We start from the raw sequence: 27,964 nt of genomic DNA on the forward strand, positions 1-27,964 counted from the left end.
ATGCAAGAGCTGTGTTGCAGGTAGATGGATGCTGCTCGTTTGTTGATTCACCAATTTGTTGATGTGTTAATCAAAGGTGTTCTGCATTGGGTATCTCCAGCGTTATCTTTCATGACATCAGTTACTGCATCTTTTGGAACGTGTGGGTGTCTATGGGAGAAAATGATGAAATATGTTAAGTAATGTTTGAAATGACATAATCAATATAAATAATATACCATCCTCTTACATCTTTCAACATATACTAGCAATCTGCCTTCTTACAGAGCGACTAATTCTTTAAACAGTAGCCATCCCAATGGAATTATTCTCATGATTACGTGTTGGTGCCAGAAGCCCAGTCAACATCTTTAGTTAAATACATAACTTGGCTGACCTATTCAGACACACCAAACACACAACATGTCTGTTTTGACATTCCAGAATCAAAACAACCTAATGAAAGTTCAAATTACATAATTAATATAAGCCACAAGTAATACTTACCATACATGAAAATGTTACCAGTTATTCGGGGAACAAGATCCACGAGAAATATATTGGATTTAAGACACCAATAAGTAGAAAATGAATTAAAAGTAAAGGGACCCCGATTCCTTATGGGAATTTACACGGGGAAAAATTAATTAGAACAAAGATGGCCGATTGCGGCGTTGCCGGATTGTAAAATCCCGACTTTCCGCATTGTGAAAAAGGTCTATAGATTACAGCTTGGCTTAACACCATGAGAAAGCTAGGGGAAAATATATCATATTGTTTTTAATTTTTTTTTTTTTTTTTTACTATTTCAAGAGAAATCTAAAAGTAATTTTTTTTTCTAGATGTTAAGAGATCCGGAATGTCCAGAATGTCTTCTAACGTTCCTGTAAAAAAATGTATAATCCCAAATATTAAAAAAACGTGAACATGTAAAAAAAATTGACAAATTGATCCACTTGAAGTAGCGATATTACTTTTAGAATCCAAAATGATTTCTTCATTTTTTTCCACAAGGAAATGTAAAAAAGTAGGTCATCAGTATACTGGAAGTCTGGAACTGGACTAATGTTCAAAGGTTGCGCTTTTGTTTAAAATCGGCAACGTAGCACTTCGTCGATTCAACAATAGTTCCCGCCCCCCCCCCCCCCCCCCCCGAAACAAAGGAGCGCACCTTAAGAGTTTGAAAAATGTAGCTCTGCATAAACTTCCCTGTCAAGTAATCTTAAACACATGTAGATTGTAAATTATATTATCGAAAACAAAAGAAACAAGCGACAATAGATAATATATTTAGGTAAATCCATTCGCAGACATTTTATGGGGTTAATTCAAACACAATAATAGTATGATAGAAAGTGTCGGTAATGGAAGGAAGACAATCTTATGTAAGCACGACGGTGACAACATTTTTTATCGTGTGGTTCTTTTGATACAGTTCAAAACAGTTCATCATTGTGTGTGTGTCTGAGTGTGTATGTGTACAAAATGCTTTGCGATAATGAATGTTATTCCACTATATTTGCGTAGGCGCGGAGACGGTGTCATACATGATAAAGCGATATACAATTATACAATTTAGACGTTTTAAAAAAACAATCAGGTCCACTCCATTCTTTTGGTATTGGTTCAAATCTTGTTTTAAATTTTATTTATTTATTTATTAATTTTTGCTTTTTAATTGTGTGTGAATATTATATACTGTATATAAGTGTTTCATTTTGTTTAAAGTGTGGTCGTTATGGTGCGGACACCGACGAAAGCGGACGAAGTGGCCATATCGTCGGCGTCGGCCGGAATCATTCCGTCCTCGTCTTCGTCCCAGTTGAGTCCACTAACGGCGTTCTCCTTCAGGTCCAGGTGAACGGAGAGTGGGTTGCGGCCGACTACCAACAGGATCGTGTCTCCAGCAGCGGCGATCAGCGGCACCGTCAAACAGCAATCAAAATCGTACGTCCGAGTATCATTGACCTACACAATATATTTTGGTTGTCCAACAATTGATTTAGATTCTGGTTATTATTTAGTTTGGAAAAATGATGTGTATACTTGAAGGATTCTATCGAAAGCCTGGAGAAGGCCAGACAGATCGGCTGGCCCTCCTTTGCGGATGCGGTTGATGTAGATCCCTCTCTCGTACAGGCCGTCCGAAACGCTAAAACCGAAATCTTCGTACACGGAATCCTTGTGCAACGTCACCTGAGCCAAACGGAAAAGTCAGCGCATTTCATTTTTTTTAAATGACCAATCGCCTTTAAATGATTTTACCTGGTGGATTTCCAAATTGGACGGCAGTTGGGAGCCAGGGAAGGCCGGCGCTAGGCAGTAGATGGGCGAAGCTCGAGAGGTGTTGCTGCAGTTGTCGGTATCCGGCCGTTGCGGATGGGTTAGCTTGCGGTAGTTGCGGGGTAAAGTGCTGCAACGCTGGACCAGAGCTAGATCGCTCATGCGGATGACGGGCTCGGCCGTCTCCACTTCGCACCCGTCTTGCTGCTGCTGACCCGGCGACGTCCCAGCAGCCGAGTTGGCCGGGCTGCTGCTGCTGGGCACAGGGCCGTTGACGATGACGTTACACTGGACTTCGAATTGGCCGCTGTCGACGCTGGGCGAGCTGAGCATGTCCCAGCACTGCTCCCGGTTATTGTTCTGCCTCCGTCTTACCGTGGCGCTCTCTTTAATCAATCAGAAGATAATTATTTTGAGGAAAACATTGCTGGAGTCGTCAATTTCAAATCAGGTGACGCACCGGCCGTGTAAATCGGCGTCGAATCGTTGTTGTTGTTGTTGTTCCGGTTGGAGGCTCCGCTGACCCACGATTCGACGGCGCTATCAATGGAAGGCAGCGGAGGCAACTTGAGAGGCAGGTAATCTTCTCTTTGAAGTTCTCCCGTGTTGAGCACTTCTGGAAAACAGTCAAACGAAATGCGGATAAGATATGACAATTTAGTCTGGTTATTATTAGGTTTTGCACTATTATTCTACTAATTCTTACTTGCGTTGGATTTGCCGATTTTCAGCGTCACAATGTCGCCGGAATTCTGGAGAATCTCAATGGCTTCGGAGAGGAGTTTGCCCTGGAGGGAGCGGCCGTTGATGGCCAGCAATCGGTCACCAGCGTGAAGGGCTCCGGTCCTTTCGGCCAGTCCTCCTTCCGTCAGTCCGGAGATGGTGATGGGATCGTCGGGGCTCTCGGTGCCGGAAATGGTGATCCCCAAAGGACCTCCATGCCGGACGAGCTCCACCGTGTAGACGACAGGGGCCTGTTGCGGCAACTCATCCGCCGACTGGCTTTTGTGCAATTTCAGCCGGATGATTTGCTCGCTCTGCAGGACCGAAAGGGCCTCGTCGATGGTCAATATCTCGACGCGGCTGTTGTTGATGGCCAACAAGCGATCGCCGGCTTGGACGGAACCCGTTCGATGGGCCACCGAGCCCGGCAGAACGGCACTGACGGCCAAGCTTCCGTCGCTAGTCCTCTGTACTTTGGCATCATCTGAATGGGCACCCGTCCCAAAAAAAAACAACAAAAAAACAAAAATAAAAAATTTCTAATCTGCAATGAAAATGAAATTGTTATTACCTTGGAGAGTGATGCCGAAGGTAGACGACGATCCGGTCGGTTTGATCAGTTTGAGCCAGTAAACTCCGGTGGCCGGAACGACCGAGTCGGCCACATCGAACTCGACGTCGAGCGTCATCCGCGGTTTAGAGTCTCTCATCAGTTCGACCACTTCGTCTAAATTCATGCCGGCCGTACTCTGTTGATTGATGCGCAGGATTCGGTCACCGGGCTGGATGCATCCGGCCCTATACAATCGGAAACCAAATTCCGGCCAAAAAAAGGTGTTTCAAAACAAAAAAATGGAAATTAAATTCAAATTAAAAATAAATCAATCAATTGTATATGTACATACCTATCGCAGGGACTGTTTGATTCGACGTTAATGACGACGGGCGCTTCGTGGTCCGGCGCCCGTCCTAAGGCCAGCCCGTAGCTGCCGCGGCAATCAATCTGCAGGGTGACGGTGACCCACTCCGGGTGGCTGAGCATCACCCGGCCGTGACTGGTGGACGGGCTGCTCATCGAGCACGAACCTTTGCTGGATCCTGACTGGCCGGATGAGGCCACCGAGGCCGTTTCCAATCGCGTTGAGCAGTTTTCCATCCGCTGAATCCCCGATCGCGACTTGGTCCGGCTGCTCAGGCGGCTGCGCATTGTGCCGTTCAGGGACGGCCTGGGACTGGGCGGCGGCAGCAAACCTCTCCGGCTGCCGTGCTCGCCGTTCCTCCGCTGGCCCAGCATTCCGGACGGAGCGACAATCAATTTGACTACGTCGCCGCTGTAATTGCTGCGCAGCAATCGCGCCACTTCCTGGACGTCGACACCGCTTGGCCCGTCTAGCCGGACATCGCCAACAGCCAAGATCTGATCGCCGGGATGCAGAGCCCCGCACCTGGATGAGAGTTAGACATTTCTGAATTTCTATTCCGCCGGAAATTAAAAATAATTAAAAAACAAAATGTTGAATACCTTTCGGCGATAGATGCGCTGGTGATGGACTCGATGACAACTCCCCGCTGGTTATTGGTTTTGGGTGTGGTGTTTTCGGCCACCAGGTTGATGCCCAGGAGAGATCCAGGTGATTTCTCAACTTCGACCAGCAACGGACTGTGGGCGTATTGGCTCCTGTCGACCAGGGCGACGTCGTACTCGATGACGGCCGACAACCTGTCATCAACTCACCATGTCAAAACTCTACTCATTTTTCAAAATAAAAACGGGCGCGTGAGATGTATTTACTTGTCCGTCTCCCGGATCCATTTCTGCGCTTGGATGAGGCTGCATCCGGCCAACTCGCGTCCGTTGACGGATAGGACGCGATCTCCTATCTGAACGGTTCCGTCTCTGCGTGTGTCGATGACCGGAAAAGAAGAAGAGGGAGAAAAAGAAAAGAGAAAAGAAACTTGAACCTATGGTTGCATAATCATTTGTTACCGCTTCCGGTTGTGTGACTGTGACTATTTTGCAAAAAAGTATCGGGTTCTATTTTGATGTGAATGGTGAGAGGGGTAGGTAGCATCTTAAATATCGAATAACTTTTTATTATTATTATGTGTACAGCGCGTACCTATCAGCCGGGCTGTTGGGCTTGACGAAAGTGATGATAAACGATCGTCCGCTCTTTCCGTTGGAATCACCACCGCCGCCGTTGGAGGCGCTGCTGCTGCTGCTGCTGCAACGTAACGTAATACCGTAACCGCCGTCGCCGCCGCTACCACTACCAGCACTCCCGGCATCGCGCACCAACCGGATCTCTTTCGTCCGGATGCTAATGGTCGGTTGCCTCTGGCTGTTGATATTGGAACCTGTATAGAGCGAAATTAAAAAAAAAAAAAAAATTAAAAAAGAAAATTTATAAAATTAAAAAACCAATGGAAGACTGAGTGTGACGCAATAAGGTGACACGAACGAACGCGGAACAAAGAGGGATTTACGGCCCGTCTCTGAAAACGAACGAGACGCGGAGAGATAAATAGACAGATAGATGGAGGATCAATCATCCATCATCATCCATCGGGAAAAGAATGCGTTCAAAAAAAGAGAAAAACGAGCTTCGACTCTTCTTCTTCTTCTTCGCGGGATGATGACGCACACCCCCGTGAAACAGGGTGGGCGCGGGGAAGCTCAGAAACCAAAGGGGGTTGTTTTGGATATCGCAGGCGTGTCCGTAAAATAAGCCGGTGGGCGCGGATGGAAACGGACAAACAGAGGTGAAAAAAGAAAAAGAAAAACGAATGAGGGAGAAAAATAAAATAAAATAAAATAAAAAAAAGACGGACGACTCGCGGTGAAAAATATGAAGATGGGGAAAACGAAATAATATTTTAAAAATTCAGAACGCCACGGTGAGTGAGTGAGACGGCGGTGGGGAGGAATGTATATATATATATATATTTCCGTCACAGTTATAAACCAAGACACTCGCGTCCGTCCCTCTTCTCTCTCTATATATATATATACCCAACCTCTTCGAAAGGGTGTAGTAGTTGGGGGCGGCGGAGGTGGCGCCTGATTGGGAACTAGAAGAAGAAGAAGAAGAAGAAGGGAAAAGGTTAAAAGTGTCTACGGGATGTCGGGATATATAGGGAGGAAACGAAACTATTTCAAAAAAGAAATAAAAAAGAAGAAGAAGAAGACCCACGAACTCACACAACTTCTGGAAACCAACAAAAAACAAAAGGAGAGAGAGAGAATAGGAGAATAGAAGAATAGGAATAGACAAGAAATGTGTTGTCCAACACACAGACACACAGACACAAGCGCATAGGATAAGAGAAGATGTATATCGACAGAGACGTGCGATGGGAAATAACACGCCCGGAATATCAGTGAGTGGCAGCCGGGCGAATATAACGCGCTCACGAGCCACACACAACGACTCGTTGTGTGTTAAGAGTTTTTCTCTCTCTGTCATGACACTTTTCTTCCATTAGGTCTCTTCTCTTTGCCCATTTTTAACTTTCTTTTTCTTTTCTTTTTCTTTTCTTGCATTTATTTTATTGTGGGCATAAACCGTTCGGGCGTATAAGATGCCCCCGCCGGAGAGACACGACCACATCACACGTCCGAGTGTCTGTAATAAGCCAACCAAGAGGCGAGAGAAAAGAAGGAAAGAAAGAAAGAAAAACGACCAGCAGACAAAGTTTCTTGGTGAACCCCACCGAGAAAATCTCCTCCTCAAAATGACACAACGCAACTGCCGCTGCCGCTGCTGCAAGTCAAAGAAGACAAACGACGACGAGTGTCAAGTGATTTGAGAGCGCGGGCATCGGCTAGGAGGAAGCGAAGAATAATTAAAAGAAAGAAGAATAGCTCTCGAAATGAATGAAACGAAATTTAGAAAACAAAAAAGGGAGAACGACGTCGAAATGGGCGTTTTTACGGCGTCGTCGGCTGCTTGCATTGACAGAGAGTGATGTATTGCGTAACCCTAAAATATATGTACACGGATAATATATATTTCCGTTCAAATAAAGCCTTTAAAATGAAATGAATTTATGGTATCTCCGAGTGGCGCTTATTGCCGATATTGGCAAGGCAACACCTCGTCGGCATTTGTGACATAACCGTTTGGGCGCTAGGAACAAAATGAAGACGTAGTTACCACTAAATTATTGATGCAAAAAAATAGAACCAGTACACAAGGAACAGCTGAACAAACCTCAAGCGGCTGTTAACGACACAATGTTTTCCACCCTTCTTATTTCCAAAATCTACTGGCGATGGTGTTTTGGGTCAGGTTTATTATTTTCCTCGAAACGGGAGTCGAGTGAAAAAAAACCTAAAAATCCCAACTGGCAAACTGAAACGTCGGTACTCACGATTCGACACTTAAACAACCAAAAAAAAACAATCTGTTGACCATGGAATTTGGACAAAAAAAACTAAAACTAAAACTAAGAAATAAAAGGAAAATAAATAAATGTTAAAAGAGTGTGAAGGCGACGGCGCGGGACAATTTGTTCCATCAGGGCCTGGGGCTGGGGGCGGTTTGAACCCCAGCAGCACGTCGTCTCGTTTTGTTCCTCCTGCGGTGCTTTTTTCGGGTAGGAAAAAGAAATCGTGTGGGTTTCCCGCGCCGCGCGGTCGTCATCGCACGCACAGACAACCGGGCCGTTGATACGTGTTGTCTCAACACACACACACACACACTCACACGTCAACTGGCACAAACATTCAGATAACGATATACCCAATCAACTCTTAACGATTTGTTTTCGGTTGTTCGCTCCTTTTTCTTCCTTTTCTTTTTCGGGGGGTTTCAAATCCATTGAGCTCGTCGGGTTTCCAGTTTCCTCCTTCAGCTTTACTCCAATGCGACTCCCGAAATGTTCGTGAAATAGAGAAGAGCTCATACGAAGCTTGACACTATTCGAAATAGGCCATCAAAATACCAGCGCCCGTTTTCTTTTGGGTTGTTTTCTAATTAAAACGAAATTGAAAGAAGACAAAATGGCGCGCGGTCGTCGTGTCGATCCGCTGATTCCAACACGCCAGGCGAATCAAATTTATATATAAGACATGGTACATGACATTTCTTTGATTACGAGCGTGACCGTTATATGCAAGTCTCTCGTCATCATTCTTATTGTGCTGTGTGTGTCTGTCGTGTTGGATATTGTTTTATTATTCCTGCCCGCGCTATTTTCCCATCCGAAATATAAAGAAAGAAAAAGACATTTGTTTCTTAAAAAAATAAGAAATATGGTAAATAGAAATGAACAGCAGCAGATAGTGTGTCAGTATAAAAAGTGTGTGGTGTGTTGTATCATATGGACAACAACACGGCCAGACCGAATATATAAGTCCACGATGCCGTGAGATATAGGAATATATGACGGCGACGGCCATCAAAATAGGTAGAAAACACGAAAGGCGGCCGTTACGCCGGACAAGAACGGCTTTTTAATTTTATTTTTTTGTCGCATTATGTTTATTGTACGTTATGATAGTTTTGTGAAACTGATTTTTTCCACCTTCTGTCCCGATTCGGCACACACGACACACTCACGAAGAAATATCCCCCCCCCCCCCATCCCCCCCAAAAAAGCGAGAGACAAGTCGTGAATTCGCTTCATTGATATTTTAAAAAATAATAACCTAACCAAACTTATTTCAACTTACATATATTTTTTATTCGTCATTTTTTACGATGACACTCTTGGAGAGGATTTTTACGAGACGTTCGAGTCCTCTCTCCTAACTATAGTGATGGCCGTACTTAAAAGTTTTCTTCTGGGTTTTTGAGCTTTTTTGGCTGCCGTGCTGGCCCTTTGGCTTTTGCGTGCTGTGTGATATTATAAAACGCCAAGCGCTAGCTCATCTTGATAGTCCTACTCTGGTAGCAGCGGAGGCTGGTGCGTAAAAGACCAAAGATTCAGAGGCCAAATGGGAAAATCCAAAAGGAAAAATATCAAAACATCTGTCGTGAGAGGCCGCTCCTTTTTGGACGGCTGCCTGTGTTGTGTGTTGTCCCTTGGCCGTCTAACGTTCCAAAGGTCCGCCAAATAGATGGCGGGCCAAATGATGCATCAATGCTGCTGTACGTACAAGCCCCTGCGCGCTATATAGGATGTCGCCTGTGGAATCTCAATTCAGAAACATATAGATCGCAATGCTAGCGGGCGGCTGCTGCTGGTGTTGGGGCCCTTCAGAAATTTTTCAATTTCAAGAAGACATTCGAGACCGGCCGTTTTTATCTGGACAAGCTTAACAAGATACTTTGAACCTGCTCTTATACATGCAGGCCCATCATAGTAAATGCCGTAACACGGCGCCAACATGCAACATCTTGGCCAAAGTTTTTGGTAAAAATTTTGGTCTTTTTTTCCCACACACAAGAGCAGCCAATGTATCAATGGACGTCATCAGAACAACAGGGGGTTGTTCCTCCATCTTTTCCAGTGCTGCCCAAGAGACACACAAGAAAAACGGGGGAGAGAAAATGTAACAGCGGATGAGGGGGTGGCTTCAAAGTCAAGTGAGAAACAATAGCTCCGTCTTAACACGCACTCAAGAAGTCTAGAAGGAAGAGAGAGCCTACTTAAGGCCTAGCCATGTGCAAATGCCCAGCAGCCGCAATTCATTACACTCCCCACCGGAATTCAAACGGAGGGTATAGTTCTTTTGCTGAGGGTGGGCAAACAACACACACAGGTTAAAGCTCTTAATAATTTCTGACTGGAAATAATGGGCTTTTTCTTTTTCCTTCCAAACAACAAAAACACGTACGGTTTTACAGGAGCGGTACTCCTGTACAGAGAAAGGAAAGAGAGAAAAAATGAGTTTGAAATAAGCGCGAGAGATAATGCGGACCGGATGTTGTTGGCTGGGAGCGCGGCCGAGCCATTGAGACATAACGAGCGAATGAGAACGCTCACCAGCGGGTGGGATATTATAGGGCGGGGACGACTGTGTGCACAGCACACACAGGGAAAAAAAGAGAGTCGATCATCAACCGAAAACAACCCAAAAGATTATCTCCATTCGTTATATCGGCTGGCGCTGATTTCTCCTTTTGTGATACCGGATCTTATAATATCTAATAATAATCATCATCCAGCCAATGTGTCCACATATTCGATTGTTACGTGTCAATAGCTCGTTAAATCGCCGCCGATTTTGTGCAGTGCTGTCCTTTTGTTTGGGCGCTATTAACATTATCAAAAGGCAATCAATGGAGGTACTGTACGTAGTTGTATCAAACAGCGTGGCGGACGGCAAGAGAGAGCCCAGCCAAAGAGAAAAGAGAGCCCGTGAAAGCTCGTTAGGCTATCTATAGACGCCTGCGGGGCGTTGAACGCGTTCACATCATCAGCACGGCGACACACACAAAAAAAAAAGCTCTTGCGTCTCTCGTCTACTTGTTGGTGTATAAGACCAAAGCAATCCCGATTTCCTCTTTTTTGTGTTTACACATTGTCGACTGAAGAGAGAAGAGAAGAGGTGGAAAAACACGAAGTGGTGGTGGCCGGGTAAATATATATCTCAGTTATCTCTATACCGGCGGCGTAGGAACTTCTGTTGTTGCTGGACGACGGTAGCAGCTCATAATCGACATCCGGCTGCTGAAGGATGCGGTGGATGCTGCTTATTTCGTCGTCGCTGCCGCTGCCGCCGCCGCCGCCGCCGCCGCCTCCGCCGTTGCGCGACACTCCGGCGACCGACGAGCGCGAACGGCCCGATCCTCCTCCTTTGTCACCTGAGCGAAACCAACAACAACAACAACAACAACATTGAAAAACATTTTGTCATTTTCAATTTGTCTGCGCTTGAGACGAGTGGCGAAATAAAAAAAGGGATGGACACACAGTTTGTAATGTCATTCAACTGCTTTTCAATTTCAATAAGAGGAAACAGTTGGTCGGCACACTTGCGCGTCTGTCCGTCCCTTCCCCCCCCCCCACTCCTGGCCGGTTATAATATTGGAGAAAAAAAATTGTTCACAGCAGCGCGAAACTAAACAACAACATCCCCCCCCCCCCGACTCAAAAGAGAATCGCTAAAAGGTCTGAGGCTAATCACACGAATCCATCAGCCTCGTCACGATATTTTTCTCTTTTTTACATGCAACAAAAAGAGGAGATAAGGATAAGGGGGGGGGGGAGAGACAAAAAAAGCGGCGGGGGATTCAAATGGAGATTCAACGAAGCATCTCGCACACTCCTTTACCAGTCATTATCGACAGAGCGCAACTCTTCGGAACGGAGCGATTATCTCTCCTCCTCCTCCTCCGTGTGCAGTATATAGATGGCCTGGCAAAGTGATGAATCGCACCTTATTCTAGCAGCGAGAGCCGACCAAATAATAAAAGAGGACGCGAGCGGAGCTGAGCTGACTGACCGGCGGCGGCGGCGACCACCCGCCGTCGCCCCGGTCGGACCATCTTCTCTAAACCGCCCAGCCGACAGATGGCCACTTGTCTCGTATACATAGGCGACCCGGCCGCTTAGAACTTGGTCGCGGTGAAAGTGTGCGCCGATGACTCTCTTGTTGCTTTGTGTGTCCTTTGAATCATCGACTCTTTTTTTGTTGTCTCGGACGGCGCGTGAGATTGTCGCCAGCGTGAGCGATAACTCACGAAGAAAAAAAAAGACCATTCGGTCGTTTGTAATCGAACGTTATTTATACCTATAGACTCTAAGCATTAGCCATAGAAAAAAAGAAGAGGAACTATGTCGAAGATACAAATCTAAAGTCGTGTCTAGTCGCTTAAAGAGAGCGGAGCGTATAACACGACAAAACAAAAAAAGTTAATTTATTGAGGGAACCAACACAAAATGTTGTGTATAGATCGGTTTCGTAGCGGACCCCAGGTTTTTTCATTTCTTCTGTTTTTATATATACTGATTAATTCATTCCGAGCACACGGAAATTAACGAACCAGATCTGGTTTCTCGGCCCGTCTATGTACTATACACAATACTGTCTTTGGCTGCTTATATAGGATATCATCTAATGCACAGTAGCCGCCTATAAAAAAGGAGGACGTACATGTTTGACTAAGGGAACTTCTTCTTCTTTTTTTGTCTTAATGGCCTTTTTGTTTCTTCGGTTAGAGGTGGAATAAAAGGCGAGAGAAAACGAAATGGTATTAAAAATAAAAGCTATAGTGCTAGCTGCTGCTGCTGGAGGAAGACAATGATAGTTATATGTACGTAGGAGGATGTACAGTGGCGTGGAGAAGACTTGAAAGGCTCCCAGCGGGTACCGACGCCGAACGAAGGAGGTAGGGAGCGTCTTAGCTTGTGTGTGAAATGATCGGAAAAGAACGGAGGCGGCCGGTACTGAAATGATGGCGTGTTGGTTTTTCTTGTTTCTGACAACCAAACCGAGACGGTTGCGGTTCTGTTCAGCAATAGAAATATAAGACCACCGATTGCACACCGCCAGCTCTTATTATGTATATTTATATTTATACGAGACACGCTCGCACCGCCCCCTCAGTTCAAACTTCAAAGAGAGCGGCACGGCAAGCAGCAGCAGCACCGACAAATTCTCATATGTACATGCACCATGCAAGTTTGTATAGATTTGATGCTGTCGAGTGTCGTGACTCGTTCAATGTGTGTCTGATGTCGAGATAAGAGTGGCGAAAAGGCCATTCGTCATAGATCGCCACAGCGTTGGCTGTCCTATTATCTCATGTAGACGGGGGTATATTGGATAACCAACAAATGATATGCAATAACTGGAAATAATCAAATGGCCGAACTCCTCGATAAATTTCAAAAAATGAGCTTAGGCTATATACCTGATGAAGGAGAGCGTTTGGGTGGCCGGGGTGGTTTATTGATGCTGAAATAGCTGGACAGGGAATTCTTCAGCGAAGTCAACATGATGATGATATGCTGATGAGGTGCTCACACGATCGCGCTCACGGGCGTCGTTTCTTTCTTTCTTTATCTTCTTTCTTCTTTCTCACCGGCCCCGGGAGAAGGCGATCAACGAGCCCTCGACGTCAGACATGTGCACCCCGTCGTGAAGTATACACACGAGCACACGGCCAAAAAAACACAGCAGGGAAACAAAATAACGCACACACACTTTTTTTCTCGTTTGGTTTCTTGATTACACAACGATGTCCCTGCTGCTGCTCGCCAACTTACATCCCATCCCAGATAATATAAGAGCCAGTTAATAAAAAAAAAGTCCGGCACAGCTTGAACGAGAAAAGACGACGAGGGACCAACCGGAGCACCAGCCACCACCAGCAGCAGCCACCAGAAAAAAGGCAAAAACAAACCGTCGCGCTCCAAGGCTGGCGAGCTACTGACATCACAGAGGCTCGGCCCAGCCGTAGGGAAGGGCCAGCACGCCGCCTGAATGTTCTCCTAATGTTCAGAGAAGAGGGGGAAACTCTTCTAGATATTTTCTTGTTGTTGTACACATTTTCCATTTTTTTCTACTGGGTACAAACAGTTTTAAGTGAATTCTCTTTACGATAGTTTGTAGGGTCGAAAAGACGTCGACTCCGAACTGTTTGTCATAGTTGAATCATCAAAGTTCATCGATATATTTACATTTTAGTTTAAATAAGTCGATTTTCTGTCTCTAGGATATGTTATACATCTTTCTTTTTTCTTTTTCCCCTAGAAAAAGTGGTGCATAATATGCTCCACGGGCCCTATTTTTCCAGTCAATATTTTTCCCCAAAAAAAGAAGAAGAAAGTTTGAGGATAAAAAATGTTGAATGTGAAACAAGCGTCGGAGAAAAAAAAGGAAAAAAATAAAAACGTGGAAAAAATGTGGAATGAAAAAAGCAATTTGTAGACGAGCGCTCCGATAAGTATATGGTGTTTTCGGATAGAGCGGAAGCCGATTATTTCGAGCAGGATATACAATAACAAACAAACAAGAAGAGAGAGAAAAAAAAATTCTTCTTCTTCTACTATACACTCAGCCAAAAAAGGAGGAACAAACAGAATAAAAAAAAGGCCAAAAAATTGTCACCGCGCCGCAGCACCACCCGGACTTGCGCCATCAAAAGGACGTCGCGCTATGATGGAAGGCGCTGACAATAACAGCAGCGGCTAGTGCGATGCGCGCTGGTTCATTTAGAAGTTTCAGCAATCTGATTTATGCAGAACCCAACAAAAAAATCTAAAGGAGAGCAACCAAGCGCGTCACACCTACTAAACCTCCCCCCCCCCCCCAAAAAAAAAAGAATTTTTTTTTTTTTTGTGCGTGTCTTCTTGTGTGTGACTCAATTCACAGTGACGTCTGGCTGGGCACCAATCGCGTTTTCTCGCCAATAACATCACAGCGTTTATATATATATATAGTAGCGAGCGTTGTTTCCCTCTCCAACTTCTTTTGTTTCCTTCCGTTGTGTTGTCTATTTCCGGAGTCTGAATGTCGGAATACATTACACAAGACGAAATGACTTTTTCCAACGCAAGAAACATCGCGCAAAATAAAAAAAGACATCGTCAAACTAATTTCTTGTACATCTATAAAACATTTTCTCTTTTGCGACTGTCAAACTGCGAGAGAAGTGCCAATAGCAGCACAGGAAATGAATTCCAATTTCACGCAACACATTACTGACATTATATAGACTGTACAGTCTATACGTAACAGCACCCAGTTACAGTAGAGTGCTTTACTTTATATTGCAAGAGACAGGCGACAGAAAAAAGGAAAAGAATAAAGCGTTGGGTGACACCCTCCGCTTTATTTCAAATGTACCGCGGGCCGCGGCATCGTGATATATTATGGCACGGCGGCTTTCCTTTTTTCATCTTTTTCTCTTACGGTCAAAATACTGACTGTCCCATGTCCTCCTAGTCATATCCTACACAATGGTTCAAGTATGGTACAAACAGGAAAGGTGGCCAGACGAAAGAGTACCGCTCCCACTTTAAAAATCATAACTTGCATGATCGCCGCTAGGTTCGCTATACGTTAGTGGCCTAAATGTTTGGACGAGCTTAATTAGATTTTTTAAAATAAATAGAACATTTTTAAAATACTGTAAACTCAATAATGTTTCTCAAAAGAAATCATTTCAATTATTTTCATTGAAGAATAATTTAAAAAACGTATAATTATGGAAGCATAAATATGTATTTGTTTCCTATTTAGATAGTCAGCCAGCTAGCCTAGTTGTTATGGTGTCTGACAATGTCGCAAGAATGCCTGTTACTTAGCCTATATGGGGTCTCGTTGGCAGATATGCCGATGATAGGTGGATTCCGGTAGTCATTTGGATAATAGTACTATACCCCAAATGCACCAATGTTCCCATTTTTTTATTATTTATGAAACGTTAATAAGGGATCTGTGATAGGCAGACATCAATTGGATCTCAAATAAATAGGCCTAGTCTATACCAATGCGTAGCTAATTTTTTTTAGGACACGCCAGAAAAAGAGAGAGAGACACTAATATTACACATTCTAACGAATAATGTAAAAAAATCGCCGTGGAAAATAATCAAAATTGATGTCCGATTGGATTACCTGTCGCGTGTTGGATAACTAGTCGGTGGCTGTCGGGCTCGATCGTGAATTCCGCATCTGTCACGTCTAATAATCATAATGCGGGATGCTCAATTTTAGACTCGTCCGCCTATATACAGCCCCAAAATAAAAAAAAGAATTATACCTCTCTTTGATGACGGCGCCTCGAGGAGCAGGAGCTGATGGCCGCGGTGATGATGATCCAGCGATGATGAGGTCGATGCCGTCGACGAGGCGGACGACAGCGACGACGAGTGCAGCGAAGAGAGCGACGGCGTCGGCGATTCAGACTCGTCTGCAAATCGCATAATAATCCGGCGGGAATCCGCCATATCATCAACACGAAAATAAAAAAGGGAAATCGTTAACATTTTCTCGTCACACGCAAACGGCTAATGACTCCCACTATAGATTCTTATATCATTAAACAAGTCGTCCAAGTGCCGGACTTTGACCAGCTCGAAATGGTTGGGTGCGAAAGAAATCAGCGGAAATCAAATGAAACAAAGAAGCCGACGTCATTCAAGAAGTTCTTATAACATCAACCGCCATTATTGGTGGCGATTTTCTAATGAACTTTTGGGAAAACAAATTGGGTGAAAACCAAAATAAAAAATAGCCGAAAAAGATAAAACACAAATTTGAAACTAGTAGTAATAGCGCTTGTTGAAAGCTTTCTATTCCAATATTATTACGTGTTTTTAGACATATTCTTTGTGTGTTTTTATTGGCTCGGCACTCGGTTCGAGAGTGCTGGATCGTTACTCTGAAAACTTTATCGAGTCTTTTTTAAAAAACAAAAAGTGTTAACAACTTTTGATGTGTTGGTGGTGCAGCGACACGCTCGGGATTTTGTTATAGAAAAGAGTTTGTCGATGGCGGCCACAACAACAGCAGCCATCGAATCGGTCGGAATGTGCCGGCCGCAAAGTGGCGGGCATTTTTTGAAAACTATTCAAAAAGGAGATTCGGCGCCGCGTTCAATTCTTCTTTTGTTTTTGTTTTTTTTTCCCTTTTATTTTCTTTTTGTGTGTAGCTAGTTTCACTATTTTTACTGGTCGGCACAATTTGAACGCCGACGGGCAACTTGCCACCGTCAACACGAGCAAAGCTGATAGCTAGTAAGTCGGAAAGTGTGTCTGTGTGTGTGTGTGTGGGCTATAGAGTCGGTTATACTTAACAGACAGCTTGATTTTCAAGAGTTGCGTCCTCCATCTGTATTTATTGAATCACAAATCCGCCAATGGTCGTTCCTTCTTCTTACGACTTTTCAATCCCTTTAAGCCTCTCTCTATATGGCTAATAATTCTATGGCAAAATTCTTAGCGCTGGACGGAGACTCAACGGAGACTTACATCCATTCCTACACAGATCCACACGGATATATCAAGCTGGAAAAAAAAAGAGACGGATGATCCCATGTTCTTGGCGATGACGGGATCCCATTACAAAAGTCAATGGATAAAACAGCTGGTCACACTATACCGAGCGCTAGCTGCCAAGTGGTTTTTCGGGATCTCTATACCAGTCAATCAGTCAGCCTTTAGTGATTTTACACGATGTTTTCCTTCACCAAATCTCACGACTCGGACGAAAATCAAATCGTTTTCTCCCACACAAGTGTCGAAATGACTTGATCAATAAGATTTTCGGTAGTCACTTAAGTTATATCCCTTATATCTTTGTATTGAATTCTGTGTGGTTTACAACTTCACATGTAGTACAACAAAGTTTGTTGTCTTAAACTTTGTACTAAGTCGGGAGAGGCGTACGGTGCTGGCGGATGAGCTCGTGCGACGCGAGTGTGTCGCGGGCGTCGCGATGACGACGACAAGGGCTGACAAATTCCCAAACAGCTGCAAAGCTAGACGAGTTGCATGACACTTATTCTATATACCCAAGCTCCTTGGTCGTGTGTCAGCAGCCCTTGTTTTTAAGGAGAGACTTCCGCTTTTTCCTTATTCTTATTATATATTAGATTCTTGGCTTTGGCGTTGGCTTGTTCGAAAACATACAAAAAAGCCAGCAGCAGATGCGGAATGTTTCGCGAATGTTTCGAATGGTTTCACTCGCCGGCAGCACAGCATACCTACCCTCACTTATCAACCAGAACGAGAGAAGTCGAGACCCTTCTCGACAACCCCTAGAAAAATCTGATGAGACTACCATGCACAGCAGTCTCTCCTGGCATGCTCAGTTAGCGCACCATTTTCGCCCATCATTCATACTGGAAATCAGCAGTTCAAGTATGCACACAAGTTTGCCTATTTTCCCTCAAAATTCTTTTATTAAATTTTCTTTTTTAAAAAAATAGAAGAAGAAATAGAAAACCGAAAACATTTCTGGCAACTGGAGTTCGTTTACAAACTATTTAGTATTATTTTTTTTGTGTTCTTTTAAATTCGTTGTGTGTGTGTTTCACTTGAAGCCAAACATCAACCGCTGGTGGGGGGTCGTTGATTGCCAGAAATTTGTAGGAAAAAAAAATATCAAGTGGCCTCCTTCGACGTCTGTCGTCCATCCCAACGAGTACATGTTGTATACCCCTTTCGGGATGCTGGTGGTTTTTTTTTCTTCTTCTTTCCCGTCGATTCGTGAGAGAGTTATTTATATATACATATATGTGTGTGTGTGTTGTATATATAAACAAGACGCCACACACTGGGCTACGGACGGCGCACTGATGATACACCCAGCAGGAAAAAAAACCAACAAAAATCGTAAGAAAGAGAAAAAAAAGGAAAGAAGAAGCTACAGGAAATGTCTAGGATAGCACATATATAAATATAAGTTACAAAAAAGCTTACAACAGTTATCGATGACTTGACGACGAGACGCACATGCTCGACATTCATCGTGACTTTAGCTGCTCACTATTTTCCCTCCTCTTTTTTTTTCCCTCCTCCCTTTTCAAGTCGAATGCGCTTAAAAAGCTTTTAGTTATAAAAAAAAAATAAATTCCCTTCGGCCGCGGGAGAGAAAGAGAGGGAAACGTCTAAAAAATCATTTGAGTTTGAGTGTTGCGTGTAGGCTGTGGAACGTTTTAAGGAGTCGACCCAAGAAGAATGCCTTGGAAATAATAATGAAACGTTCTGGCTTTTATTTGGGCCCTATTTTCGAAAGGAAAAAGGGGGGAAATAAAAGCAACTGTTTTCACGGTAAACTAGTAGCAGCAGTACTATGTGTCCGCCTGTGTGCGCTGTCTGTGTCTGTTTTATAGTGCAGCAGCCCAGACTATATGGGGTATATGTATAGTAGTAGGTACACTCTCCCCCCTTTTGCCATGGGCTCTCCTTATATTCTGAAAATGCTGCACCGTGTTCCAAACAAGATCATCTGGATTTCTTCTTTTCTAAAACAATCTGATCTTTTTCGACGAGGAGAAGAAGAAGGAAAAAAAGGGGGGAAAATACAAACCCCGCGCCGGAGATCTATAGACGACAAGAGCATCGCACACAGCTACTACTACACGAGAGAGAAAACAAAATAATAATAAAGTTTAAATTTAGCAAGAAACCCTAACGCTGCTGCTGCTGTTGTGCAGCACCTCGGTGGCGTCCAGTCAAAAAGGTTCCGACCGTCGTTCCCTTTGGTATTTCGACGGGCTGTACGGTCGCAACTGTACAGCGTCTTCTACTATATACTATATATACACCCCTATAAATAAATAGAATTTTTCCAACATCAAAGAAAAAAGAAAGAAAAGTGAGAGGCCCAATTACGTCCTAGATATTCCTCCGAGAGTTTTGGGTTTTTCCTAATGGAAAATATTTTTGCGCACATGTGTGTGGTGGCTGGTGGAACCCCACGACTCGGCTGGCGGCCGGTGTTCCTCTTGGGCTTCGCGAAAATGAGAAAGGTCAACTCTCTTGGGTTCACAACAGGCCGTCTGATGATGGATGGCTTTCTTTACTGCACTAAACATACCCCATTTCTTTTTTTTTTTTTCGTATTTTAAGAAGCCAGCCAGCAGCTAGCAGGCAGCAGCTAGCAGCACGTGTGGGTGGTTCTTGTTGTTTGAGTATTTCAAAGACTTCAGACGCCCCCGTACACCCTTCATCTATAGCTAGTCTATAAGGGAAAAGTAAAATAGGGTTGTGCGCTACGCTTGTTTGTTATAACAGTATTTCCGTCTTTGTTGTGCTGTGTATATTACACAGAGTGTATAAGATACTTGGCTCTCAATACGAGATAATTGGGTCCTCGGATGTAATGGCAGGCGGTCCCGATGAAATACGTATATCCAGTTCGAAAAAGGCGGTTAAGTCTTCTTTGTTTTAATACCGGAACAAGGAACGGGCACGACACACGGAAACGTGAAAGTTGACACGATGGAGAGGGTCTCGATTGATTTACCGCCGCTTATTAACTCACTCCCGACGGTTCTTTTCTTCTTGACGAGAAATTCCTCTAGTTCAACATTCTTTCTTTTTTCCAAAAGAGAAGAGGAAAATGCTTTGATGGAAACGTGCCTGTGAAACGAGTAGTGGCCATTTCTACAATGTCGAAGCAAAAAGAAAAAAAAAATAGACGACAAGACTTTGAACTGGCGTTGCTGCATAGCCAACACGTCCGGCCAATCGTGTGAAAGTACCAAAGAAAAAAACAAAACAAAAAAAAAAAAAGTCGGCACGTTTCCACCTCGTCACAGACGGAAAATTCGGTTTCGTGACGCGGCGCGAAGTCGCGGTGAGATACAACTCACGAAGAAGAAAAAGAAGAAGAAGATGCGCCAGCCAGCGCAGGGCGTCTATCTTTGGATTTTGATCTTTTTCGATGGCATCAGCGATTGTTGTTTGTTTTGTTCCGGTTATGATGCATCACTCGCGGGGCCATCCAGCGTGTCAGCCCAGCATCCGCAGTCACACACAACTATACATATCTCTCACGAAAGAGTCAAAAAAGAAAGGAAAAAAGCCCATAGTCAGTTGATAAGTCGTATACCCTCGCCAGCTTACGGGACTGTGGTGGGGAGTTCTCCTATTTTCTTCTTTTTGACAGAAAGACATTTTCATTTTCCAAAGAGATGCGAGTGAGAGAAAAGAGGAGGATCATCGGGACGTGGTTCGGTTTGGCGCCGGGGTCTATCACGATGACGAGGCGAAACGTTCACGAAAATCTCCCGATGCCATGCTGCAGCAGCAGCCGGGGCGGAAAAGAAAGTATTCTCTTTATGTAGATAGATATAACACAGGAGAGAGAGAACGAGAGAGAATATAATATATGTACTGTTAGACATCAAGGTAAGAGAGTATATACCAATCGGTCGTGACACGCCAGTTCGGGAATTTTTTTAAAAACCTCTCGTGACTTATCTTCTTTTGACTTTCTACACTTTTTTATTTTTTTCATTTTTCAAAAATTCATCCGCTCGTTCGCTCTTTTGTTCGTCGCACTCTGGTCGGAACGGGCAGACAATTGGCCGGCTGATTGGGCAGCAAATGGTCATGCGTGTCGCCTTATTCCCAATTTCGTCCCTTAAATGGCCCGTTGAACAAATCGCTTCGCCAGACGAACTGGCCATTTTCAAAAGAATCCGATCCCGTCTGTCAGCGCCACAGAGGACGGCGTTTAAAATTCTTTTTCAAAGAAAAAAAAAAATCCTCGACGGCAAAAATATTTTAAAAAAATATGGAGATGAAAAGATTCAAAAGAAGAAGTTTAATACAAAGATGCAACGTCTTCATTCCGTCCGATTGGCCCTTATTGTCACACACATCATCCCCAATTGCTCTTCAAAAGACTCGAGGCTCCTTGACGTCAAAGAGAAAAGCTTTTTATTCCTTTTTAAAAATAGAAGAACGTCTCGAAACGGTTCGAGATCCTTTGAAAATCGACGTTAGCTGAAGGTTGAAATCGTATCTTTATCGAATTGAGCTGGCGCATTCCTTCTCCTCTTGAAAGTTCTGATTCATTGGACAGCGACACTCGAGAAGAAGGAGGCAAACGAAATGGTGCGCGAAAATGGCGTACAACATTCCCGAGCCATGTTACACTCAATAATGCGAGGTATATAATATACGCAGAGGTCGATGACAAGATCAAACTTATAGAAAAATACGGCAGCAGCAGCAGCAGCTCGAGTTGTGTGTGTGTTTATAAAAGAGCGAGACGGAGGGATGTGATGGTCTAGTGAGTTGACATAACCTCCCAGCCAGCCCCTCCCTTTTTCGCTTGCGCATCTCTTCTCCACTGATATTTACCGACAACATTCCATCGGCGCCGATGATGGATGGCAACGATTTTTTCCCTCCCCATACGAAAACAACATCAACGCAATGAAGAAAATTTCTCAACACTGTCCAATTTGTTCAGAGTTCCCATTTATTTATTTTTTTACATTCGTTTTTGATACTTTTCTAATCTGCCCAGCCTAATCGCTGGGCGAGAGAGTCTGACGTGATTTAGGTATCGGGAATATATATACATAAGCGTTGGAACGAAAGAGAGGACACCCATAGACAATAAAACCCACTTTTTAAACGGCGGTCTATATGGCCTATTCCATCAAGTTCTATCTCGCTTAGATATGTCATCTCGTTTTTTTTTTTTTTTTTGGTTTTGTATTCCTGACCTGTTTTCTACTTTTAAATTTGCTTTTTCAAGAGGTATAGGTCGGGGAGCCCATGACAAAAATCGTGACAACAGCCGAGAAAAAAAAATAAACTTCAAAATGCCGCGCCACGAAAAAAATCGCGGCATCATCAATGTCAAAGTGAGTTGTGGCCGCCGGCTATTTTTCGATTTTTTGTTTTCCCGCTTCTTATCTCTATTTGAAAAAAAAAATCTTAAACTGCTTTATTTAAAAAAGAAAAGTTATGGATCGTGCTGTATGAGTATTAGCTGTTCAAGTCTTTTATATATTTCATTTCGAATCTGCTAATAAAGTAAATAATCCAACAAGAGAAAAAAAAAAACATCTTGTACAAATAAATCTGGAAGAGGCTGTGTGTGGGGATCAATCTGATTTAGAGCGGGAAAGAGGGCGAGGTTGGGTGCGGGCCAGCTGCTGGAACACTCCCCAAAAGAGATCCCACTGATTGTAGGGGCTGGTTGACTGGGCCCACTCGGCGGGCAATTTGAAATCGAGGCACGTTTGCTTGAAGACGGGCCGGATGAGGTCCAGCATGCCATGATCCAGCGTCGGGAAAAGATGATGGAGGATGTGGTTGCCGTACATGGTCAATTCCGCCAGCAGGACGCCTTCCACATCTCTGCGATCGCGAACGGCGTCCAACTGGCCTAGTCCCCAGTCGTTGCCGTACTGGAACGGGCCGTCTCCGGGGTGGTACATGTCCGGATGGTGATGGGCGGCGATGATGCCGACAACACCGAACATGTAACTGCTCACCCCGTGGACAACCAGCCACAATTTGACGGCCTGGACGAACGGGCAGCCCAGCAAGCAAAGGAAAATCAATTCAGCCAACGGCAACAAGTTCTCCGGACGCAACCGCTGCTGGCCAATGGCTATGGTGATGATCCGTTTGACGGCCTCGGCGAAGAAGAAGATGAACGACGACGTGAGTACACTCAGAGGGATCACATAGCGCTTGAAAAAACTCTTGGGGTGGACCCGAAAGTCGGCGAAAGGTTCGAAATCGGAGAGTTCGAAATCCCACAAGGTGTTGGTGTAACCATGGTGACTGAGGGCGTGAGTGATGCGCCACTCGTAGGAGGAGAGGAGACCCAGATCCCAGCAGTACATGCGCCAGTTGTTCTTCTTGTGGTAGAAATTGTGCGAACAGTTGATGTTGAGCATGAGGACGAGGCCGGCCAGGACGGCCGACGCGTAGGATTCGGTCCAGGCCGTGGCTATCAGCAGCAGGAAGAAAGTGGCGACGATTCGATCCTGGATGGTGGTGATCCTCCTGTGGGCCGCCTCCTTCTCCTCCCGGCTCACCCGAGTGGAAAGGTGGCGGTGGACGCGCTGTTTGAGCGTCATGTAAAAACCGTCCGGCTCGAAAGTGTACGGCGAGTTGCGGGCGACTCCGGCCGGCCGGACGTAATACTTGGCCAAAACAGTGCGGACGTGGGGACTCAAGTGGGAGTACTCGAAGGCTTCGGTGATGTCCATTCCGCGCGTCACTTCCAGCCACTCGCTCCCGCCCGGATGAGTTGCAACGAAGGCCGACAGGTGGTAAAGATTGTCGCCGACACGCCACAGCTGGTCGTGACCGTCGTCCAACGCCCGCCCAGCCAACCACTGGGCGGCCGTCTTGAGTGGGTGATCACGTAACGATGGATACTTGCGAAATCCGTCACTTGAAAATTGTTTTTCCATCTTTTTGAGATTTTGACTTTTACCAAAAATTCGGTCAGAAATTGAAAATGAACTCGCACTACTCGCCACGAGAGCTATGAGAGTTTGACACGACGGAATAATAATAATCAGCGACACACCAGACACCAGTGATGGTCACTTCTCGTTGAGCGACGATAAAAAATTAAAACAAACAGAAAACAAGTTGTAATCAGCCAACAAAATTTCTTTGACGTAAAGAGAACTTGTTTGTTTACTTGATTTAGTTTGCGTTTGGGATTTGTTATCCTCTGAATTTGTTCTCTAGACAACCAGAAGCGACACCTAGCGGTGAAATAAACAACTATGTGTAGGAGAAAGAGCTGAGAAAACGGTTTTGGTTTTGACCCAACTGCTGTGGTGATGGGTAAATAAAATAATTCACAATCACTTGTTTTTCACGAAGGCTAATGAACGTGTCGGGAGATTAATGAACACACAATGGAGGGGGGGGGTATAGTTCAAGTTCGTCAATCTTCTTCCCTTTGGAAAACAAAAAAATGCAAAGTTGGCAATGAGCCGGCGCTGTGTAACGTTCAAATCGGCCCGTAACGATCGCAACACAAACGAAATGCACGTAGCGACACTTGATCGAGTGTCGTCTCGAATGAAGGAGAGAGACGCAATTCAAGCGAAGACTTATTAGACAGCACAGCACAGCCCCTTGACCTCTTTGAGCTAGCTAGCCGGGCTGATGGACTAGATGAAAACGAGAGCAAAGCAACGCGTTGGTTTGTTTGTTTGCTTTGAGAGAGAAAGAGACGAGCTTTCCAACGTGGCGAAAATAATTCAAGGCGAAAATCAATACCTAATTAACGAGTAAGGAGACACTGCCCGAGTCCCGTATCGTATCGACGAGTGGGAACGGTGATGAGGGTGTTATCGACGTCAACTATTCCAACCCGCACAAAGTCGACTAAAGAAAGAACCGGAGAAATTCTTTTCTCATTTCCCAAAGAAAACAAAACAAGTACGGTACATTGGCAAGCAACTACTCGCCTCCGGCGCTGAAACACCCGCTATTTTGCTCTGAAATTTCTCTGCGAGCCGACCAATCCCAAGAGTCTTCTTACATCAACATGTGTTATAGTTATTTTCTGCTCAAGAAAATGAAGGCTCGTTCTAGGAAGAAAACAACTACTACTGGGGTAATTAAGGCAACAGATAAGAATTACGATGAGACGGACTTGGAAAGTGGCTGCTGGACCGTCGAGCTGATACGTCTGCCAACACTTGCTCTTGGCGAAAAACTGAAGAGAATAACGAGCCGAGCTGTTCGAGCAGCACTTGGAACAGATGAGGGAGAGTTTAACAATTCAAACAATGAACAGATTGAAGTTTCAGGGGAAATCTGCTGACCCGACAAAAACTATTTGACTTGGTCATCCAGCCCCGAGCCGGCCAACGAGAGAGATGATCACGTGAGAAGCACACACTTGTACTAAGTGGAGATAAAGAGACTTATAAGGAGGGTGGAAGGTATTTGCATATGTTGGATAGTGGCGGACGTGACGACGGCAAAGTGGCGAGACACGTCCAGGGCCGGCCAGAACCTGTTTTCATGTATAGTCTGCGTCTACAACGGAATCTAACGACCCCTCCGACCGCAAACGGGATCAAATATGTACTCATCCTCAATGACTTGGCAAACGGGAAATCCCAAATTGATTCGCCAAAACAAACTGACCTTTTCTCACTGGCATTTCTCTGGCCTCTACCTTTGTGTAAACTAAAATAGAATACATTCAGTTTTATCTAAAAAAAATTATTTAAAAAAGAAATCAAACGGAGATTTGCGTATGGAAATAGATTTCCTTTTCCTATATGAAGGAGGAAATCATTTTTGGAAAGGGTCGGTTGGGTTTTCCCGAGGAGAAACGCGATGTCTATATTTCAGTGTAGTTATATCCCGCGTTCATTATATCCGAGCTGCTGGCGGAGCTCTGACGTTACAGACGCCATTACCATCGGAGCATTTCGCCCATTGCCAGCGGCTTCTCCGCGCTAGAGCTCCGCTCCCGAGACCGTTGCTGTTTACTGGAGTAACTCTGTATCGGCTCATTATTCATCAAGTCTGTGTAACACGAAGCAGTTCGTTATTTCGACTTTTCACTCTCTCCGCTGTACGCTGCAGAGAAGTTTCTTGGGAGCCCCGGCAAAAGCTTGGCGTGAGAAAAATATCAATGGCCATGGCTCTGTCCATTCTCACGGCGCCTTTGGGTGGGAGTTATATAGCTGGGCGGGGTGCGCACATAGGTAGGTATAGAAGCTTCCTTCATCATCGGCTAACTTCATCCCGCAGTTCTTCTCCCCGGCGGAACACCTAATTTTTCTGTGAAAGGGAAAAGGCGCACAAGACACGCATTGGACGAAGACTGGAGCGATGACGGACGGTCTCGTTTCCATCGTTCCGGCGGCTCGGCCGCGCTTTGCCCCCCTCTGCCATTTTATCAACAGGCTCGTTCAAATGTCCCGCCCATCATTCGTTTGTCAAATGTTGGCTCTCTGTATAGGCCTTGGCTTTTAGCCTTTAACGTTGAGTCTACATGTCGCTGCTGGCACGAATTCAGACGGTATATAGGCGCGGGCAAGCCGGACCCGCGCAGCATTTAGAAACGCGGAGAGAAAAATAACACATTTGCCGCGTATCTTTCAACTGTCGCCCCCTTTTCTTTTTCTTTTAAATTTTTTTCTTTTTCTGCTCAGTGCAGCGGCGGCGCGCGGTGACACGATCGAGCCAGGAGCTTTTAGCTTTTTCCAAAAGAGCTGGGCGCGCGCGACACGCTAAATCAACAAAAACCCGAGAAAAAGCTCCTAAAAACAAGAAAATGAAGCTAAACGGGTGTCACAACCGAAATGACGGGCCGCCGCCCGTCATGGAACATATTTTGAACGCTTGTCACATTCGAACGAGCTCTGAGTGGAGAAAGACGAAAGAAACAAAACGAAAAGAAAATAAATAAATACAAAAAACTAAAGTGAAAAAAAGAAAAAGAAAAAAGACTTAAAAAAGAATAAAAAGATAAAGAATGGGTGGTTTGTTTGTTGTTCCGGTCACCCGATCTGTCAACGAGGGAGATCCGTCCCTTTCCCATTTGAAATGGGCCGGCGGTGTAGAATGTATAAAAGGACAGAGAGGCGACTATATAGTACACTACCATCTAAACGCAACCACTTAGAGCTTTATATTATATGAGCCAAAGGGAAACTGTTTCGTCCTCTCCCCATATGCTTGCTCTTATTATTATTATTACACACGGCGGACACCGCGCTCTATTCTGTCTCTTTTTTTTAATATTTAGTCATAAACGACAGGGCAGCAGCCATATAAGCTTGTTTCTTTCTTTCCCCCCTCATTGTTTATCAACACCGTCATTTTTCAAATGTTAACATGGCTTGAGGTCGTTATTCATTCTGCTGGTATAGACGTCGGTCCGGCGATTATTATACTGCCCCTTACATAATAATAAATACACAACCATTTTCTAAAAAACTCTTGTATACTATACAAACCCCGGTTGGAGACTCTCGTTTATTTCGCTTCATTCTTGGCTCTCTCTCTGGATTTTTATTACGATTTTCAACAACATTTTTCCGGCTGGTCGGGTTCATATAAAATCGCTTTCGGCCTTTATTTGGTAATGGGGCAACTTTCAATCCCCGAAGAATGTATTTATTTACTGGTTCGCTTCCAATCCATTAGCGCGCAGTATAATGGCGATGACTGCATTCATCCTTTTACAGCCAGCCAAGAATCAACTAGCATCCACATAAGGTCTGGTCTGATCATACACTGTATGCACCATTTTTGAGAAATAAGAAAGATGAATTTAAAGCCACGCAATGAAATGTGATGGATGATTCAATTGGGTGAGACTTGACGTCAGAAAGCCGGAGCTGCTGGAGGTGATATGCTGTTGGCGGTTTCGCTGGCTGCTGCGGATATATATGCCAAGTATTAAAAAAAAAAGCTTTAATCCGGCGTGACGGAGTCGTTTCAAAGCGGATGTGACAGCTTCTCTCTCTCTCTCTCTGTTATTTCCTTTCTCTTTTTTCAAATAGAAAACTCCAGCTGCGTGCTTAAGCATTTACATTCTCATTATTGTGTAGGTCCATGTACAACACTAGACTTGAAAAATGTTCTCCACACCCAACATCAGC

At 44.6% G+C, this 27,964-nt stretch overlaps 2 protein-coding genes and 1 long non-coding RNA gene across 7 annotated transcripts in view; all 3 read right to left on the reverse strand.

The window, feature by feature from the left end:
* Nucleotides 1-64: 64 nt before the first annotated feature.
* On the reverse strand, nt 65-696 carry LOC124203020. The gene is made up of 3 exons (XR_006878396.1): nt 505-696; nt 230-435; nt 65-150 (listed from the first exon to the last, which is right to left on the reverse strand). It is a non-coding gene; the product is annotated as an uncharacterized LOC124203020 (long non-coding RNA).
* A 551-nt stretch (nt 697-1,247) lies between these two features.
* The window catches only part of LOC124201036 (glutamate receptor-interacting protein 2-like), a 30,211-nt gene continuing 3,494 nt past the window's right edge, over nt 1,248-27,964 (reverse strand). Inside the window, exons 2-14 of one of the 5 annotated variants that reach the window (XM_046597475.1) lie at nt 15,647-15,796; nt 15,502-15,567; nt 10,542-10,739; nt 5,106-5,343; nt 4,778-4,882; nt 4,508-4,705; nt 3,891-4,430; nt 3,557-3,783; nt 2,969-3,469; nt 2,723-2,878; nt 2,245-2,648; nt 2,026-2,175; nt 1,248-1,947 (exon numbers count right to left, since the gene is read on the reverse strand). In XM_046597475.1, the coding sequence (XP_046453431.1) occupies nt 1,702-1,947; nt 2,026-2,175; nt 2,245-2,648; nt 2,723-2,878; nt 2,969-3,469; nt 3,557-3,783; nt 3,891-4,430; nt 4,508-4,705; nt 4,778-4,882; nt 5,106-5,343; nt 10,542-10,739; nt 15,502-15,567; nt 15,647-15,796 (3,179 nt within the window). In that variant the 3' untranslated portion in view covers nt 1,248-1,701. Of the gene's footprint in view, nt 1,948-2,025; nt 2,176-2,244; nt 2,649-2,722; nt 2,879-2,968; nt 3,470-3,556; nt 3,784-3,890; nt 4,431-4,507; nt 4,706-4,777; nt 4,883-5,105; nt 5,344-10,541; nt 10,740-12,791; nt 13,320-15,501; nt 15,568-15,646; nt 15,797-27,964 lie in introns of those variants that run through there. The other 4 variants (XM_046597491.1, XM_046597483.1, XM_046597499.1 and 1 more) reach the window with 4 other exon arrangements.
* Nucleotides 22,333-25,412, reverse strand: LOC124201067 (cytochrome b5-related protein-like). The gene is made up of 2 exons (XM_046597517.1): nt 24,022-25,412; nt 22,333-23,923 (listed from the first exon to the last, which is right to left on the reverse strand). Exon 2 carries the CDS (start codon nt 23,783-23,785, stop codon nt 22,460-22,462), a length of 1,326 nt encoding a protein of 441 aa, XP_046453473.1. The 5' UTR covers nt 23,786-23,923; nt 24,022-25,412; the 3' UTR covers nt 22,333-22,459.

Source organism: Daphnia pulex, chromosome 2 (assembly GCF_021134715.1).
Source record: "Daphnia pulex isolate KAP4 chromosome 2, ASM2113471v1".
In the NCBI taxonomy this organism is placed as follows: domain Eukaryota; kingdom Metazoa; phylum Arthropoda; class Branchiopoda; order Diplostraca; family Daphniidae; genus Daphnia; species Daphnia pulex.

Coding starts and splice junctions, on each gene's coding strand:
- LOC124201067 (XM_046597517.1), bottom strand. CDS start 23,785: ATGGAAAAACAATTTTCAAGTGACGGATTTCGCAAGTATCCATCGTTA.